The sequence below is a fragment of the Balearica regulorum genome, chromosome 1 (genome assembly GCF_011004875.1).
Source record: "Balearica regulorum gibbericeps isolate bBalReg1 chromosome 1, bBalReg1.pri, whole genome shotgun sequence".
Lineage (NCBI taxonomy): Eukaryota > Metazoa > Chordata > Aves > Gruiformes > Gruidae > Balearica > Balearica regulorum.
The window spans coordinates 137,852,963-137,869,544 of NC_046184.1; the positions used below are offsets into that span (position 1 = coordinate 137,852,963).

The following is a 16,582-nucleotide window of genomic DNA, read 5'->3' on the forward strand; positions in this document are numbered from 1 at the left end:
AGTAGAAAGGAAATGCCAGCTGTAGAGCTAAACAACTCCTCACATCGCTATCGCTTACAACTTTGTCAATCAATAATATTATTTTCAAACACAATTTAATGAGGTGCTGAGTCTAAAATGTAAAATATCACCATCCATTAACTTTAATGATGTAAAGGCATTCAGTCTTCTAGTGTTTGCGCGTGCCCACAGGTATCAGATTGACTTTGGTGAGCTCAGGCCAATTTGTGGCCTCTATAGGGGATAATATCCTGCAGGAGGCAGTAGGAGACGCAGTGCTCACTAGAGGACACCCAAAACTGGTTTCTCTTCCCAGTTATACAGGTGCAACACCTGTGTTACAAATGACAGAATTTGCTTACGCACACTGTAGATATATTTAAGCATGTAATGTAAAGAACTTTAATGAAAGCAACAGATCAGAAGCCAAAGGTTTTGAAAGCCTTAAAGCAACATAACATACGAGGTGCCATTCCATCTTCTGCCAAGCACAGATATCCTTCATTTTTTTATTCCATTGCCAGAGATTTTATGAAACTTCTATTTTAAAGATGCAGTTTGAAACTGGCTAGCAAAACTAAAGATAAAGATTTTCTTCATGAATTGCTGAAAGATCCATGATAGCCCTTACATACGTACAATTTTGCCATGGCAGAGAGCCAAGAGCAATGTGAGAGGTTGGTCTCAGGTTTTTGTTGCAAAATTTATTTTAAGAATGTAAGATATTTCACACAGACAGTCCCAGAGCAACTATTCTTAATGGGTACTTTCTTTGAGCACCATGAATCAATTGATAACCCAGAGCTACAAGGAGGACAGGTTTGTTCTGAGTCAACAAAAGAATTTTCTTTTTTTGAGCCCAAATTTAGACTATTTTATTTTATTGGTAGGATGTACCCTATAAAAAATATCTGCCAAAGATCATTAAGACCCCACTTAAGAATGGCATAACAGCAACAGTGAAATCAATAGAAACAGCATCCCCAGCTTCCTGAGGAGGAACCCTCCTCCTGAGTTGGAGGAGAATTTGAATTCGGGAGAAAAAGAAATGCCCTGATTTTTAGCTACTAATTGAACTCAGGATTACTGGCATTAAGACAACATTGCTGGGAATGGTGTTTAGGATTCCTCTCACTAGACAAAATGCGATATATTCATGAAATTCTTTGTTGGACATATTCCACAGAGCAAAGAGACCCAAGCATGTTGTTGCTGTCTCCATGGCAGCAGCTAGCATAGGGCAGTCTTGGTTGGCAGTAATTTCCATGGAGGCAGAAGGATTATAACGCAAGGACAAAAACTTTTAGAAGAGTTCTTTCAAATAATGTGGGGCTTTGCAGAGTCTGAACCATAAAACATCCACAGATGAGCTGAAAGTAGCATCCTCAGTATACCACAGTTTCCATTCTATAGGAAGTATTAACGCTATACACAAACCCCACCCTAACATATGGAAAGCAATTCCAATGAGGTGATATAAAAAAATGATGGACAAGAAATTTTTAACCTGAAGGTGATCAGCTGTTGTAACATTTTTGTTGGATGTGATATTGGCTGTGCAGCAAACTAAACATTCACTGAAACACCCAGTGCATGTGATGAGTGTGAGTTTACAGAAGGGAAGGCCTGAGTTCTGAGGTCATCCAAAGTCTAAGTTGTGCGTGTTGTGTCCTGCAAAGATTCAGTGATGTCTGAAGTTCTGTACTGAGCAAGAGCCCAAGGTTTTCCCAGTCAGGTAGGTAACTCCTGCTAGAGCCCCATGAGACTCTAGAAACATGATCCATCCACACCTCTGGAATACCCTAAAATCCAGCAGCTGCAGATGGAGCACATTTAACTCTCATCAAGTGGATCCAGCCCCTCACAACATGCAATGACAGCTACTTTAAAAAATGCTTGCAAGGACGTTAATCACCATTTTCTATCCTAAGAGCACATTTCTTTTAAAAGTGGGTGACCTGGGTTCAAGGCCCTCCATATCTTGAGCAACAAGGCAAGTTCTGTGGTTAGCACTGCTGAGCTCCCAGATATGCAGCCAAGCTTTTCTGAATGATCAAAGGCTTGCATTTTTTTTTGCCGCTGGGTGACCCAGTTTCGGCAGAAGGAACGGAGGAATAGGGTGTCCCCAGAGTTTCCAGATGTTTAACTCTGTGTGGTATTTTGCTCTGTGCATGGGGTTTGAAGGTTGGTTTTCGTTTAAAATCTGATTGAAGAAAAATATTGAATTTTATTCTCATTCACTGGGAACAAAGCTGTAAAAAAAAGAGGTTTCTGGTCTTCTAAAATTCACGTTAGAGCATTTTAACATGTGAACATCCAAACTTTTTTCTGAAATTGGCACCAACTCGTTCCTCATACTAGTCCAGGTCTCCAGCAGATAAGCCAAAGGAGTAATTTCAAGACCTCGTAACAATGACAAATTACTGCTTGATTTCACTCTAGTGGGCTGCATCTATAAAAAAATCCTTAAATTACTGTCCTAAGATTTTAATTTAGATATTTAACCAGAAAATTGTAAAATAATGTATTTAATCAACATTGAAATTGTTAAAGGAGATAGATTTCCATTACGGGAATGTGTCAAGGAGCCATGGATGGCTGTTGCAAGTCGACAGCACTGCAATTGCATCTGTGGTCTAAAACACTTGACCAAATTATTTTAAGAGGAATCTTTTTCTTTTAACGTTTTTGCTTAAATCCATAAGAAGGAAACTTTCTTTCATGCCTTTCATGGGAGTAGAGAGTTTCTCAGTCAAAGTTCAACTCCTTTTCTCCTTTTAGATTTTACAATTTCCTTCTGCAAGAGTCCCCAGGCTCGAATCAGTTATTTCTCCCAATAATAACCTTCCAGCCTTTCAGTCTGAATAAGTATAATTTAGCCCATCAGAAATACCTATAATAATAAAAAAAAGAAAAATTCATGCAAAATAAGAAAAGAATTATTTGATGAGTGATCAGAAAAGAGGTTTCAAATAACTAGCACTGACATCACAAGTTATATGGGTTTTTTTCATAATCCCATTGCCAGGTGATTACTCCAAGAAGGTAGAACTAAAGTTAGTAGAGTTTTTCAGCATATTTAATCTTCATGTATGTCTATTATAGGACAAGACCCAGTTTCTCAACTGATGTTAATTGGTTTCATTTTATGATGTCAGCTGATAATCATTTTCCCAGAGATGATTTGGCAAAAAGGCAGCCTGTCCTAAAACCAAGCTGGTATCTGTAGCTACTTGCTTACTACTCACTCTTAATGGTATTAAATCACTGATCCTTAGTTCAGCTGTCCAGGTGTTGTCTGAGCAGTGCAAACAGTTTTCTGAGTCCTTCGCAGACATGAATGCATCCCCCACCAGTTGTGCATCTAGCCATCGCACAGTGATTAGATCACTTACCACAGGGGCTGGCTAACAGCATTTTTGTGGTTCCTAATCCAGACTTTGGTCACCAACACCAATCTGCCAAAGTGGACTGATATAAAAACTTCTGTTATTTGTAAAAGCTGGAAAGCAGAAGCTACTTGGTGAACTGTTTCTGCTTTAAAAGACAGAGAGCTCTTTTTCTTTGGAGGTTTCTGCTTTTTTTGTTTACCTACCAGCACTAAAATCCTCAGAGAGAGCATTTGTGAAAGGCTGTGTTAACGTGGGATTCCTCTGCTGGCTTTCCAGTAACTGAGCATGATTTCTAAGATTTTGTGTAAACAATGGATTAAACTGGCTTTGGGGTTAAATCTTCCTCTTGCAGCATAATTCATCAGACCGCAGTGAATGGACAGAGAAGACTATTAGTTGAGAGAAACTAATATGGATATACCCTCTCAGGAAGTTGGTCATCCATTTACAAACCCCTGTAACTCCAAATGTTAATTCCTAAGAAAGGCTTTGGTAGATGAATAGTAGTTTGAGGACAGGAACTGCCAAGTCTCATGTATGCTGCAAAATGTATTTTATACTTGTTACATAAATCTGGAGTCATTCGCATTCTCCACTGCCAAGCGTACCGACTCTTTGCTCTCCAGATTTGAGTGCTAGGCCCTCAGTCAACCATGAAATCACAGGCCAGCTAAGTTATCTCTCTGTGTATCTTATTCTTTTTGTCTTCCTTCTGAATTTGAATCCCTAAAGTAAATGTGTCTGTTCTCATTTTCTGACTAGAAGCCCATTTCAGACTGAATTCTGCTCAAGGAAAAACTGTATTTTCTGAACCTCCAACCAGATTTTATCTTCTACTCTTCCCTGTCTTTGTTAAACCATCTTCCTCTTGCTTTTCCTTTCTGCTTCTCTCTTCTTCATTCGCATTTTCCTGCCCCCTCACAGTTTTGTCCTCAGTGACTCACTCAACTGTCTTCCCCCTTACCCTTCGTAATTTTTTTTTTTATAGTTCTTCTGTTCAGTGCTGCTCTTCTCCTATGCCTCCCATGGTTTGTCCTTTATTGCTCATATGCTTGTGTGTTCTTTTGCCTCAGTCTTGATCTCCAGTTTGCACCGGTTATTTAAACAAGAAAAAAAATCTTTTAGATCTCTTAAGTCATTGGAGTGGCCACTGTGATAAAGATAGGTTTGATTTAGGTATTTTTAAAAAGAACTTAAGTTCCTTGTCAGATTTTCTAGAAACAACATGATTTGCAAATAAAACAATGGGGTAATTTAGGTGCTATGGACTTTTGATAGTTTTCTTCAAACCATCTATTTTTTCCTTCGCTTAAACAAAGAAGTTTTAACAGCATGTCCTTCGGCAGTTACATTGCATATCAGAGCTTAGCATTTTTAGACTAAAATTAAAGAGCAATCCTGCAAGATGCTGAGTACTTTCCTAAATTCCCTTTCGCTTCCATGATCAGACTCCTGTAAGACTCACTTTTCAGGCTAAAAGCCTGAATTATCTTTTCACGCTCAGGTTGATTTTGGTTATACCTACTCCAGAGCACTTTGTATTTGCTGCCACAAATACAAAGTTTCACTAAGGAAACAGATTTTCTAAATCACTGCTAGGTCTCTGAGAAGCAAGCAGTGCTTTTGGAGAAGCAAGCAATGCTTTTGTCAGAAGCAAATTTTCCTGACTGATAATAACAATCTTCACATGACTGCTGTTTAAATGTTCATGTCAAAGCTTGTGAAATTTGTGGACAAAACTCCTCCTGGCATAGGGTATGGGTGATGTCAACGAATTCCTCGACGGGGTTGATGACCAGCCTTTCAGAAGAGAGCAGCGCTTGGGAGGCCTGGGCTGAGCATGGCACCTAGAAGGACCCTGGAGGCGCTGAAGACTGCCATCAACTTCAGTGACTGTCCGTATCCGCTTTGAACGTCACCAGGACCATCTGGGAATTCTGGACTATTGGCAAACCAAGCAACGTTTACTATGTACAGCTGCAAAATGTAAGTCTCAGAATTCCTGAGTTATCGCTGGAAATGAAGCTATTTATAAAGAGATGTCCTGGCGGATACAAACATTTCTGAGAAATAGCAGCAAGAAGATAAGACATTAACGCTCTTGCAACTAATCACATCAGTAGGTCCATGGGGTATGCTTTCATGGTCTGCGCTCACAGAAAGATAGGATGAACTGGCATGTCCTGAGTGCCTTCCTGCCAGAGGGGTATTATGCCAGTTGGTTTGAAACCTTTACATTAAAAATTACAGTCACTTCAACAATCCCACAATCCTACCGTAAGTTACAATATTTAAAGCTACACTTAACCGCGGCAAATATCCTGTCTGCATAACGCAGATCTCTGTGTGAACTAGTGCAGGTCAGTTCTAAAATGCTATTAAAAAAAACATCCTTTAGGTCACTCCTAGTAAAGATTCCACTGATACAGTATTTGATTACAGTAGGCAAAATTCAATTAAATGAATGCTGGATTTACATACTTCTGAAAAACAAACAAAACAAAGTCCACCTGTGCAGCAGGTCACTTCAGAAATACCACTTGTCAGCAACACTGAAACGAACTCAGCTACCCTACCACGATATAGCAGCGTTTCGGAGTTAGTTAATAAGAAATAATTCTTTGGGCCAAAATAATTTGTTCCATAGTTTATTTCTGTTCCCCTGAATTCAAACAGCAAATTCTGAATGTCACTGAAGAGTCACGGCTGAACCCAGAGAGCTCCTTGAGCAGATGAAGTCACTGGCTTGCTATGTTTATCCTCACATTTCTCACAGGCATCTGAAGCCTGTATTATCAGAAGGAGCCTTGGCATCCAGCACAATAGCATGTTTATGTTAAAGAGAAAGGGTCCCACTCACAAGCAGCAGGACGAGGGCTGTAATCCCGGTAGGAGCGGCAGCGCGGGCTTCCTGCGCCCCGGGCTGGCGTGGGGAGAAGGGGAAATGAGACACCGTGGCTGCACGCTGCAGAATAGAAATTGCAGTTCACAGGGATTAACACGCATATGCCAGCAACCATTTTCAACATCCTCCCAGCTAGGAAAAAGCGGATACGTGGATTTTGAGCACAGCTCTTATAAATATTCCTTCGAGCAAAGCTTGTAGGTTTTTCCTAGTGCTCCCAGGATTGTAGCAGCCAAGGTTTCCAGGGAGCAATGTCTTCGCTGAGTCTGACTCTGTGGCACACCTTTATTCAAAAGTCCTTGGAGAATCTGCAGCGACTGCTAGAGTTTCCCAGTTCCCACTCGAGAGGAGGAGATGACGGAGGTGTTGGTATGCCATGCTTGGTGCTGATCAGGAGGTGACGCTCAGCATCCAGCCCAACATACCTGACACGGATCAGCTGAAGGTGGTACCAAACAGGGCACGGTCCAGACACCTCTGTGAACCGCCACGGCCGTGCCACAGGCAAACGCGGCCCAGGACGGATTCACTGGTGGGGAGAGTACAGCATGCTATTTTACTGCCCGGCCTGAGCAGCCCCGTGGGGTTCAGCACGTGCAGCTGCTGCCTGCGCTTGGTCGGTCGGGTCCCTGGTGTCCTCAGTGCTGTGAGAGGGCACGGTTCCCACCCGAGTCACTGCCATCAAGGAGGGCTCTGCTGAAACCGGTGTGGTTAGATGGGAGCATGGTGGGCCCCCTCCCTGCTCTTTTGCAGTGCTGTCTTCTGTGTTTACTACATCTTTTTTTCCTCTGTTTTTCTTCACTTCATTTTTCCTTATCTATGAAACAAGATTCCTGCTTTCTTGTTCATCTTTTTTTCCATATTTGACCCATCACTTGTTAATCAACCCTTCCACCTGTTGTTGAAATTTTTATTAAATATTATTTAATAATAAATTTATTGTCATGATGTCAGATAGCAATAATATTTTATATTTTTATAGCATCTTGGAATATGACTATTTTTCATTTTCACTCCCTCCTTTTCTCCCTTCCTTTTCCCTTGCTGTCCCTCTTTCCATCCCCCCCCCCCCCCCCCCCCCTTTCTCTTGCATGACACCATTCCTCTTCTGCCTCTGCTCTGTTAGCAACAGCGAGGCAGCTTCACAGCCCCAAGGGACTTCTGCATCCCTCGGTATGGCTTTGGAGTACAAACAAAACCCAGTGGTTCAGCAGTCTATTTCAGTGCCTTCTGTGGCTCCCATCATACTAATCTTCCATGGATTTATTGCCATAACTTTTTGTGAGTTGCGACTATCTTTATTTTACAAATGGGAAACTGTTGTATGGAGAAGACTGTGGGTCAGACTTTACGCTTATTTGTAATAATAAAGCTTAGCCATAAATAAGGCTCTGAGGCCCACTGACATTAATTATCCTGAATGTCGCATATGGACAGCTTAATCTTTTCAGTAGGACTTCTGGAAGTTCAGTGAGTGGATGGCTATGTCTTTACATGGGCAAATCACTAGAAATCTGGCTTTAAATAATTTTAAATTCACCTCAAGATGTAGTCTTTTTTTTTTTTTTTTTTTTGGCCATGGTTAGCTACTGGATATTACGTAGTTCTTTTAGAGACAGATGAAACATTTCCATATTAGCCAGTTTAATTCCCATACCTTCAAACTGCTATTCAGCAATTGCACTGATATTTCCAATCTCTTCCCCAAGCTGTGAATGCTTCATTTCTATTTCTGTAACCTTCACGATTTTTTAAGCACTTCTGTTGTGCAAGTGATTTTTTCCCCCCTCAATTTCAGTCAGCCAGCAACTGTGATATACCTACATATAGGTAGTTTCCAATTTCCCATACGCTTTCTCTCCTACTTGTAATGTCTTTCCTGAGGCCATGTGTGGCAGACAGTGGGCAGGTCCAAATTGTTCTCATCTCAGGTATCTGGTAATATTTTGGCAATGTTAATTCAAAGTGAGATCTATTTTTTACCTTTTCCAATTTATTCCATAATAGGTCTGCATATTCAGCTGCTGGAAACCAACCTGCGCTTGCAGTAACCTTGGACGGTGCTGGGTATAGAATCCCGCTCATAATGTATATGCTTCTTTAAAATGTCATTCTGGGAATTAACCTTGCACTTGGTCTTTTCAACATATATCCCAAGAGAAAGGGGGTGACGTGACGTTCTGTGAAGTGGGTCTTAACAGTGTATACTGTACCCCATTCCCAATTATGAGCCGGTATTTATTGGTTTTATAATTCTGAGATGAGACTCACTGACATTTTCTTGATAGGCATATAGTTGGTTTTGACACAATAATTGAGAACCTATACACTCCAAACCACCATGCTAATTATTGAACAATATCTCACCTTTCTCAAGCAAGGCAAACACAGTAAATTATTTGAGTAGTGGAAAGGGAATAAGAAGTCAGTTGAAAAATATATTTTTATGAGCCGATACTGGATCTGACAATACAGATGTTGGCAAGAATGAAAGGAATCCCAGTTCAGTTTTGAAAAAGGTATATTTTCACAGAGAACATGTCTCTTCTGGGAACCTTTAATTTAATGTACATTGGTTTCCTATTTTAAGAAAACAATTTGCTGTTAAACACTATGCCAGCCAGACTCACATTTTTTAAGCAAAACCTCTTTGTCCTGTAGTATTTTAATGGCCTAAAGAGCAGGAAATTGCCTGTGACATTTCAGTTTTTCCATTCTAAGGGAAAAATGGTCCAAGGTCTAAAAATAGCTCTCTCCTGAAAAACACCCTCCCTCTCATCATTGTAATATACCATAAGCCATGTGACAGCAAAGACATTTCTTTCTGAGCCTAGCATTGTTTTTAATCAGCTAAATCATCAGTTAGGACTGTCTTCATGTAAAACTGCTGACTTGAATAAAAATTTTGTTTATTGACTTAACCCAACTAATTTGATGACCCACTCTGCAGCACACTGTCTCCAGTTCCTCACTCTTCTTTTACCTGAACACACATTATGTCGGTCAGAATTGCATATTCACCTGGGAAGAAAATCTCAGTAGACTTTGGGTTGTTTTACTATTAGGCACTTTTCAGCTCCATCCACTATTTGAGCATCCATCTTTGAGAGGAATATTTAACGTATATTCATACACATTTTGGTCTGCGGCCATGAATGGGCAGGTGAGGTAGATGGTATGTGTACATAAGGTTAACAAAATGCATTGTGCGGTAGATGAATGCCAAGGAGTATGTCATGGAGGTCAAAGACGGGTGCCTTATCATTATGCCTAGATCCCCAGCAGAACTCAAAGGGAGTCTTGGTATTCAGCTCATATTCCCCCAGCAGTGAATTCAGGCATGTGAGTGAATCACAAGTCACTTGTTTATTGTCAACTCAGAAAAAAAATAAAGCGAGACTGGTTTCTGTGTAGACTGAGGCCAGAATGGAGACATTCCTAGACAGGGTGGAGCCCACGAGGCGAGCGGTGCTGTCACTGGGGAGGCAGCAGGTCCCAGTCTGCACTGAAGCTGGAGACGGAGCTGCGCGATACGATCTCTTCAGCGGTGAAATTTGCTTAAGAGGTTCTGGCCCCTTATGTGTCTGCCTCAAGGTCCCAACCACTCACTCCCGCACCTCGCACTACAGCTCGCTGCCTGTCTTCAGTTGCGCTACTACGAACAACTGCAGGGCCAGGCTATAGCATGGCTCCCTAAAGTAACCTAGGTTAAAAATAGCGTTCCAGAAAAGTTTTGCGTTTTTGAGTTTTAGATTGAAATAATTTCAGCTGCCTGATTTTGCAGACAACCCTAAAAACAGCTGTAGAAGCACAACTGAAATGGCAACACGCTGACCCGCTGAAAGGTAACTTAGCTTCTCAAATTCTGAAACAAACGTGTCATGAAAATACGCACAAAGAAGCTATGCGTCCTCTCTGGCGAAGTAAAAGCGCAGAGCCTTCACTTTCCTCCAATACCAAAATCTTAATCCACACAAATGTTCACTAAAATTTAATGAATCACACAGCCTTGAGGGATCAAGATTAGACATGCTCGGTGCCAGTGAAATCAATGGAAGTTTTGCTTCTGCCTTCTTTTGAGTTAAGTTGTCAGGTGTTTTTTTCTCCTATCTTTTCTTCAGGCAAGGACTGGGGATTTTGATACAGCCTGGTTTTGACCATAGACTATGTTTTATCATATATCAGTGTGTAATCTGGACCATGTGACTGTTGATAGACTTCTGTATTAGAGACCTGGGAAGTACAGTGGACGGGACACCACAGCTCCATCTAGATCATCTCTCTGCCCTGAGACAGGCCCAGTCATACCTACAGTGTTCATGCCACTGTTTGTCTAAACTTACTTTTAACAAAATGTAATTCTAAAACCCCACACATCTCCTTAGGTAATCTATTCCAGTGTCTCCCCAGCTGGGGAATTCCCTCCCCATCTAGCCTTCGCCTGACACACCACCGGTGTTTCCCAGCCACCCATCGGGACAGATGAACAGAAACCCTGGTGGAAACAGCTCTGGCAGCAACGCAGAAACTTGGTGCGTGTCTGATGTTGTTTGTTCCTTTTCCTTTAGCCGAGAAGAATAAATGCAAATCGAACCCAATCATTTAGTAAATATAGCTAACAAATACAGTTCGGGTTATTGACATTTCTGTGCATGCATGAACTCAAAAAAAGTTGAAGAACTAGTCATTTTCTCTCAAAGTTCCAATTCCTTGCCAGGGAATATTGGTGGTTTATTAGTGTGGGGAAATGCTGGCATAAACATGTGAATAGATTTTTTTTTTCTTTACAACTACAATAAGATAAAATCTAATATTATTGTAGGCCCTGTGGGAAGAGATAACAGTTCTATTGACTTGCACATTTAAAAGCAAAACCTACCAACATCGTAAAGGATGTATACTAGAAATCAAAGTAGAAACAATATATAATAAACAACATATTAAATCATGTGCCTTCATTAAAACATCACTTGAAAGTGCTTTACAGCATTGTAAACTGGTAAATGAGAAATCTTTGCAGCAGATGAAAAAATTAGCAGTGATGAGATAAGCTGCTGTTTCAGAAGAGATGAAGACCGGAGAGGAAATGAAGGTGCTGTAGAGATTCTGTGAGGACGGTCAGTACAGCAAAGTTGAGACCATGTGGAAGATGTGGAGGAAAAAAAATGGACTGCTAGGACAAGTTGAGGTAGTAACAAAGAACCAAATTTCTTGTATCTGTCTATATCTCATGGGTTGAGTGAGGGTGAAACTTAAGGCAGAAATGAACAAGCAATCTTGATGGGACAAAAAGTTGGCAGTGTGAACTAGGATCCTGGAGGGGAAAAAAACAAAAAAACAACAAAAAAACCACCCCAAAACCCAACCAAAACAGAAGAAATGGTGCTGAGAAAGAACCTGGGGCATTGCCTTTCTCCTTGAAAGTAAGAAAAAGGGAGGTTTGCAAAAGGTTTAGTTGCTTTTCATTCTCTGTCTCCAAAATTCAAAGGCAGCAAAAGTATTTACTATAACAGCCACAAGCACCAAGACCTGGTTTGCTGGCATGTTACCTTTTCTTGTAATGTACAAGAAGCGTTACATTTTTGTTACGTTTTCTTTTCTTCTTTCCCTGAATCCATGATTATTTCAGAAAATGGAGGACAATTAAAAGAGTAAAATGAAATTGCTTAGATTCTTGTAGCATTTCTTTGAAAGCTGTTCTGGAACCTGTTTTCAGTAGATCACCTGTTTGTCAACACTGTGTTTACTCATTCCTCCCAACCTCTTAATTTATTTTTTTTTTAATTGCCCTTATTGCAGCGTTTGGGACGTTTCTTTCTTTCTTTATGTTTTTAATGGCACTGGCATATGAAGTGCCACTTAAATGACAGATCCATTTCCCCTTTTATCTAACTTAGGTGAAGTTTGCTTGTGTAAACCGGAGTTAGCAACTGTCGTTATTACAGACATTACAGTGGGTTAAAAGAAACAGGTTTTTAGGGAGCATGTCTTCTTCCAGCCATTCTAGGCATCTAGTTTGGAAAAAGACTGTCTTTGTCCCTACACTGACTATATATGGAGCCTGAAGTGACTGGTTTAGCTGTAGATGTCTACATCGGGTCAGATGAATCACACCCTGAAAGATGTACTGAATATTCCTGGTTACTGAGAGCACTGGTTTTGACAGCAGTTTTGTAATAACTTGTAGAAGTTGCTTCCGTCTTTTGCAATACCTTTGGATTCGGCAAAGTGTCTGATGAAGAAGCACGCTTGCAGACTTTTTGGCTCTGCCTAAGTGAGGAACTAAGGGCGCACCTTGCCCATAGGCAAAGATGTTGCAACATAAAATGCAAACAGCTTGAAAGAAAAATAGCAGCGTTAAAGACACAGCTCTTTATGTGCCCTGAAGGAAGAGGAGAAACTGGCAAGACGTTTGTAAGACAATTCAGGGAAGACTCATTTGACACCACCATGATGACACTCGTATTATCGGTATTAAAAGTCCTGACTTGTCACGAAACATACTTAGCTACAGATGTAATTAAATAATGGTCAAAATCATTTAGTACCAACAAGGAAACAAGTTCACATTTAACACGTGTTATTTCACATTTTTCTAACAGGGCAGTTAATTCAGAAGCAGCTCTTTGAGCATGGTAAATATCTTACACATAAATTAATAACATTTGTATATACAAAAGAGGACAACTGGTAAAACTTAATCACAGTCGCTGCTCAACAGCAATTATCTCAAAGATGAACCTCTGGTCATATGTGACAACTAAGATGGTAATTCAGCTGGTTCATATAACAAAATAGTGTGGCTACTATAGACTAAAATAAAATTCTATAGTTCCTTGACTATAAAATCACTCATGCTGCCATCCTTATCTCTTGACTGTGCTCTTGGTCTGAAACAGCATGGAAGGGATTTATCCTGTCAGGATTTTGTGGTAGTGTTTGCGGTCACCGGAAATCTGTACGAGAGAGAAAAAGTCCCGCTTAGCAGCAGGAGGATGACAGCTACAATCCCGATAGGAATGGCAGCACCAGCTTCCTGTGCCGCTGGGCTGGAGGGCATGTAGTAAGAAGGAGGAAAAGCGATGCTCTGGTTGTGAGTTACAGAATAGAAATTCCAGCTCACGGGAATCAGGACGCACAGACCAGCAAATACGTAGAAGAAGCCACCGACTAGGAAGAAACGGGTAATGAGAGTTTTGTGAGTGATACCCATATAAACATTTCTCAGAGCAAATATTGTGGCAGTGAGTCCCAGCAAGCCCATGAACATGGCAATCAACAGGAGACCCTGAGCAACATAAATTTCGTGGGGGATTGAGGAGTCATAGCCGCTGAATTTATGGCAGAACTCTTCTTTATAGCCAGGTGAGACGTGAAGGTAACTGATGAAGCAGACTTTCCAAATCCCCACCCAGGCGATGCCAGAGGAGATGATGGTGGTGTTGTCCACGTGCCACACTCTCCATTCCACAAGTCCCATTGAAACGGTGCACAGGATCCAGCCTACCGTACCCAGAGCAAAGGCGGCTAGCTGGAGGTGCGAGGTGCTGACCAGGGAGCTCATCCTCTGGAGGTCTTCTACTCTGTCGCAGACACGGTCGCCATGCGAAGAGAGAGTTTATTTCTGGAAAGAAACACAGTATAAAATTACAAAGGCAATTATGATTTGGGGAATGGGTGAACCTGTTAGTGAAAAAGAAAAAGCAGGAGAGAATATGTGTACAGAGAGAGGATGTAGTCATCTTTCCCCAACTGTAATGAATTGTTGAAATTTAATGTCCATAGACAAATAACATCTAGGCCTTAATCCTGTGTATTTCACTGTATCACAAGGAGAAGAAAAGGTCTGTGACTAGCTCCCATTACAATCTCTATGTTACATTCCCAAAAGGGAAAATTCACATCTTTTTCCAAGTTATTTTCTTCCTTGGTAATTAACCCTTATGTTCAAAGATCCTTATCCACATTACATTTAATCAGTAGCCTTAGGGTTACTGGCTAGTAGAAAATAAATCTGACAAAATCCTCGGGATCCTGGTTGTTGAAAGAGATCCTACCAAGTAGCTGCAGAAGCCACGCTTCCTCCGCCGGCAGCCGTGGGTTTGGTGCAGCAGCCCAACCTGAACAGGCTTCTGCTTTCGTGCTGCCCTTACCGAGAGCTGCTGGGACCAGTGCGAGACAGAAAACGCCGTAGTTCAGAGGCATGAGCAAATCCAGGCCACAAAGTCTAGTAACGACCACGGAACTTTGACCATTTTTAGATTATTTAACCATGAATGCATGAGCAGAAACGCTTGAATTAGTCAGAAATATAGCGCTCTGTGCAAGGGCTGGAGCCCGGGTGTGCTGCCATTGCTTTCCCAGCCTCAAACTTTAACCAAGGTTTCTTTAGTGTTTTACCTTTACAAATCACACTCGTTCATAACCTGCCCAACTTCTCCAGTTCAAATCATCCTAACGCTGTGGTGGGAAAGATTTTAGTCATTTAGCCTAGCAAAAGATTTTAGGTTTGTTTGCTGACTGTACATTCTGAGTGCAAATTAGGGGTTTATTCTAATTACAAAAGAATTCTCTTAACTTCCCATGTCTTTCATACAACCCTCTGAACATTTATAGGAATGATCTGTGATCAGAGATGTGGCCTTGAATTTATTATGTAGATCTGAAAGGTCCTAGGGATCTTTATATTTTATGAGTTATCTAGAATACCTTTCCTCCTGCTCCCATTGCATTCAAGACTGAAGAAATACTGTACCAAGTTCACTCTAATAATAATAAGATGGATCTGCAAGTATGTTTTGTTACTAAAGCAATAACTTTCCTATTTACTTATCTTAACCTAACAGATTCAGTGATACAATCTAGTTGCAAAAATCCAGCTGTGGAAATATTAAATAAAAAATATCTTCATAACCATATGGCCCTAAGCAAACGCTTTCCATCTTCTCATACCAGTGCCCACTACATACTTACTTCAGTCCCGAAGCTGATGCCAGTGATAAGAGGATGGGAGAGGGTGGGTTTTGATGCCAGCCAAACGCAGCAACATCTGTGATTTTGTCATTTTGGCCTCCCAGTTCATCTGCGTATCTCCGATAGGACTGATTTCCTGTGGGACATTATTGCAAATGTACATTTAACCCTTTCTTGCACGGAGGAAATTTCTCCAGAATAGCCTCCTGTATTTTTATCTACTTAAACCAAAAACAATTTGTAAGTGCTATTTCAATCTGCTATGTTATTCACATTATAAATCCCCCCCTCCCAATCTAATTAACAGTTGTTACCAGCCATACAGTGTAGTAGCCCCACAGGAAATGATGAATGGTTTTCTTTCTGTCCCAGATCCACATCAAAACAGTGTCATTTCTGTGCGTGTCTAGTGATGGGAAGATGCTAGAAGAAAAGAGCACCATCAGAGGAGCCCTGCGCCGGCTCCCTTCTGCTTCTGGTGGAATCAGTTGAGCACACAGAGGTCAAACCTGAACCATATTAAAATACCGTTTTGCGCAGAGCCCAAAACACTTTTCCTATACATCATAAACATTAATTTCAACAACTTGCTGATATCAAAGTCATAAAAGATAGGCAAGCAGGCTGATCCATGTCATCAAGAGCTGTTCTGAGTATGATATCAGTATATATCTTCATGGATTGAATTTACTCACCTGTCTTCCCACAGAATTAAATGAGGTTGTATCCATGATTACTGAGCCCTCTGCCAAACTTTCATGTGTTAAGTTACTTAGAATGATGTCCAGAATTGAATTATAAAAGAAAAAATTAGGAAAATATCTTTTTTTTTTTCCCCTGTGAGATTCGTAAAAAACACAGAACAAGTAAACACGCAGGATGAAAGAATTCAAGGCTTGCACAAAAATTCTGAAAACATTGGAGAAGAACCATAACAACGATGAGATTTAGATGAGGTACCAAATGTCTAGACACAAAAAAATTGCTTATGTAGGAAATGATTCATTTTGGCTCATTTCTCCACACCCTGCCCACTGGAACTGATTTGATCTAACCTGATAGTATTGACTGACTTCTTAGAGAAAAATCAAGGTGAACAAGAAGTACTTTTGAGATTGATGATGAAATGGAATTGCAGTCATGATACTTGCCTGTTTCGGAAAAATCAGACAGAAGCCTATACTTACGACCTGCTGTTAAGATTCAACAGGAAAATAAGGAACAAAATGGCAAAGTGAAATAGTTACAGGAATTTGCTTGCCATATGGAAACATTGCAAAATGAAAACAAAGATCTAGTTCCTGATTCCAGT

At 40.7% G+C, this 16,582-nt stretch overlaps 1 protein-coding gene across 1 annotated transcript; it reads right to left on the reverse strand.

The window, feature by feature from the left end:
* Positions 1–12,641: 12,641 nt before the first annotated feature.
* CLDN34 (claudin 34) lies at positions 12,642–15,538 on the reverse strand. Its single transcript, XM_010313424.2, has 2 exons — positions 15,271–15,538; positions 12,642–13,921 (listed from the first exon to the last, which is right to left on the reverse strand). The coding sequence occupies exon 2, from the start codon at positions 13,859–13,861 to the stop codon at positions 13,217–13,219; it is 645 nt and encodes a 214-aa protein (XP_010311726.1). The 5' UTR covers positions 13,862–13,921; positions 15,271–15,538; the 3' UTR covers positions 12,642–13,216.
* Positions 15,539–16,582: the final 1,044 nt, after the last annotated feature.

Coding starts and splice junctions, on each gene's coding strand:
- CLDN34 (XM_010313424.2), bottom strand. CDS start 13,861: ATGAGCTCCCTGGTCAGCACCTCGCACCTCCAGCTAGCCGCCTTTGCT.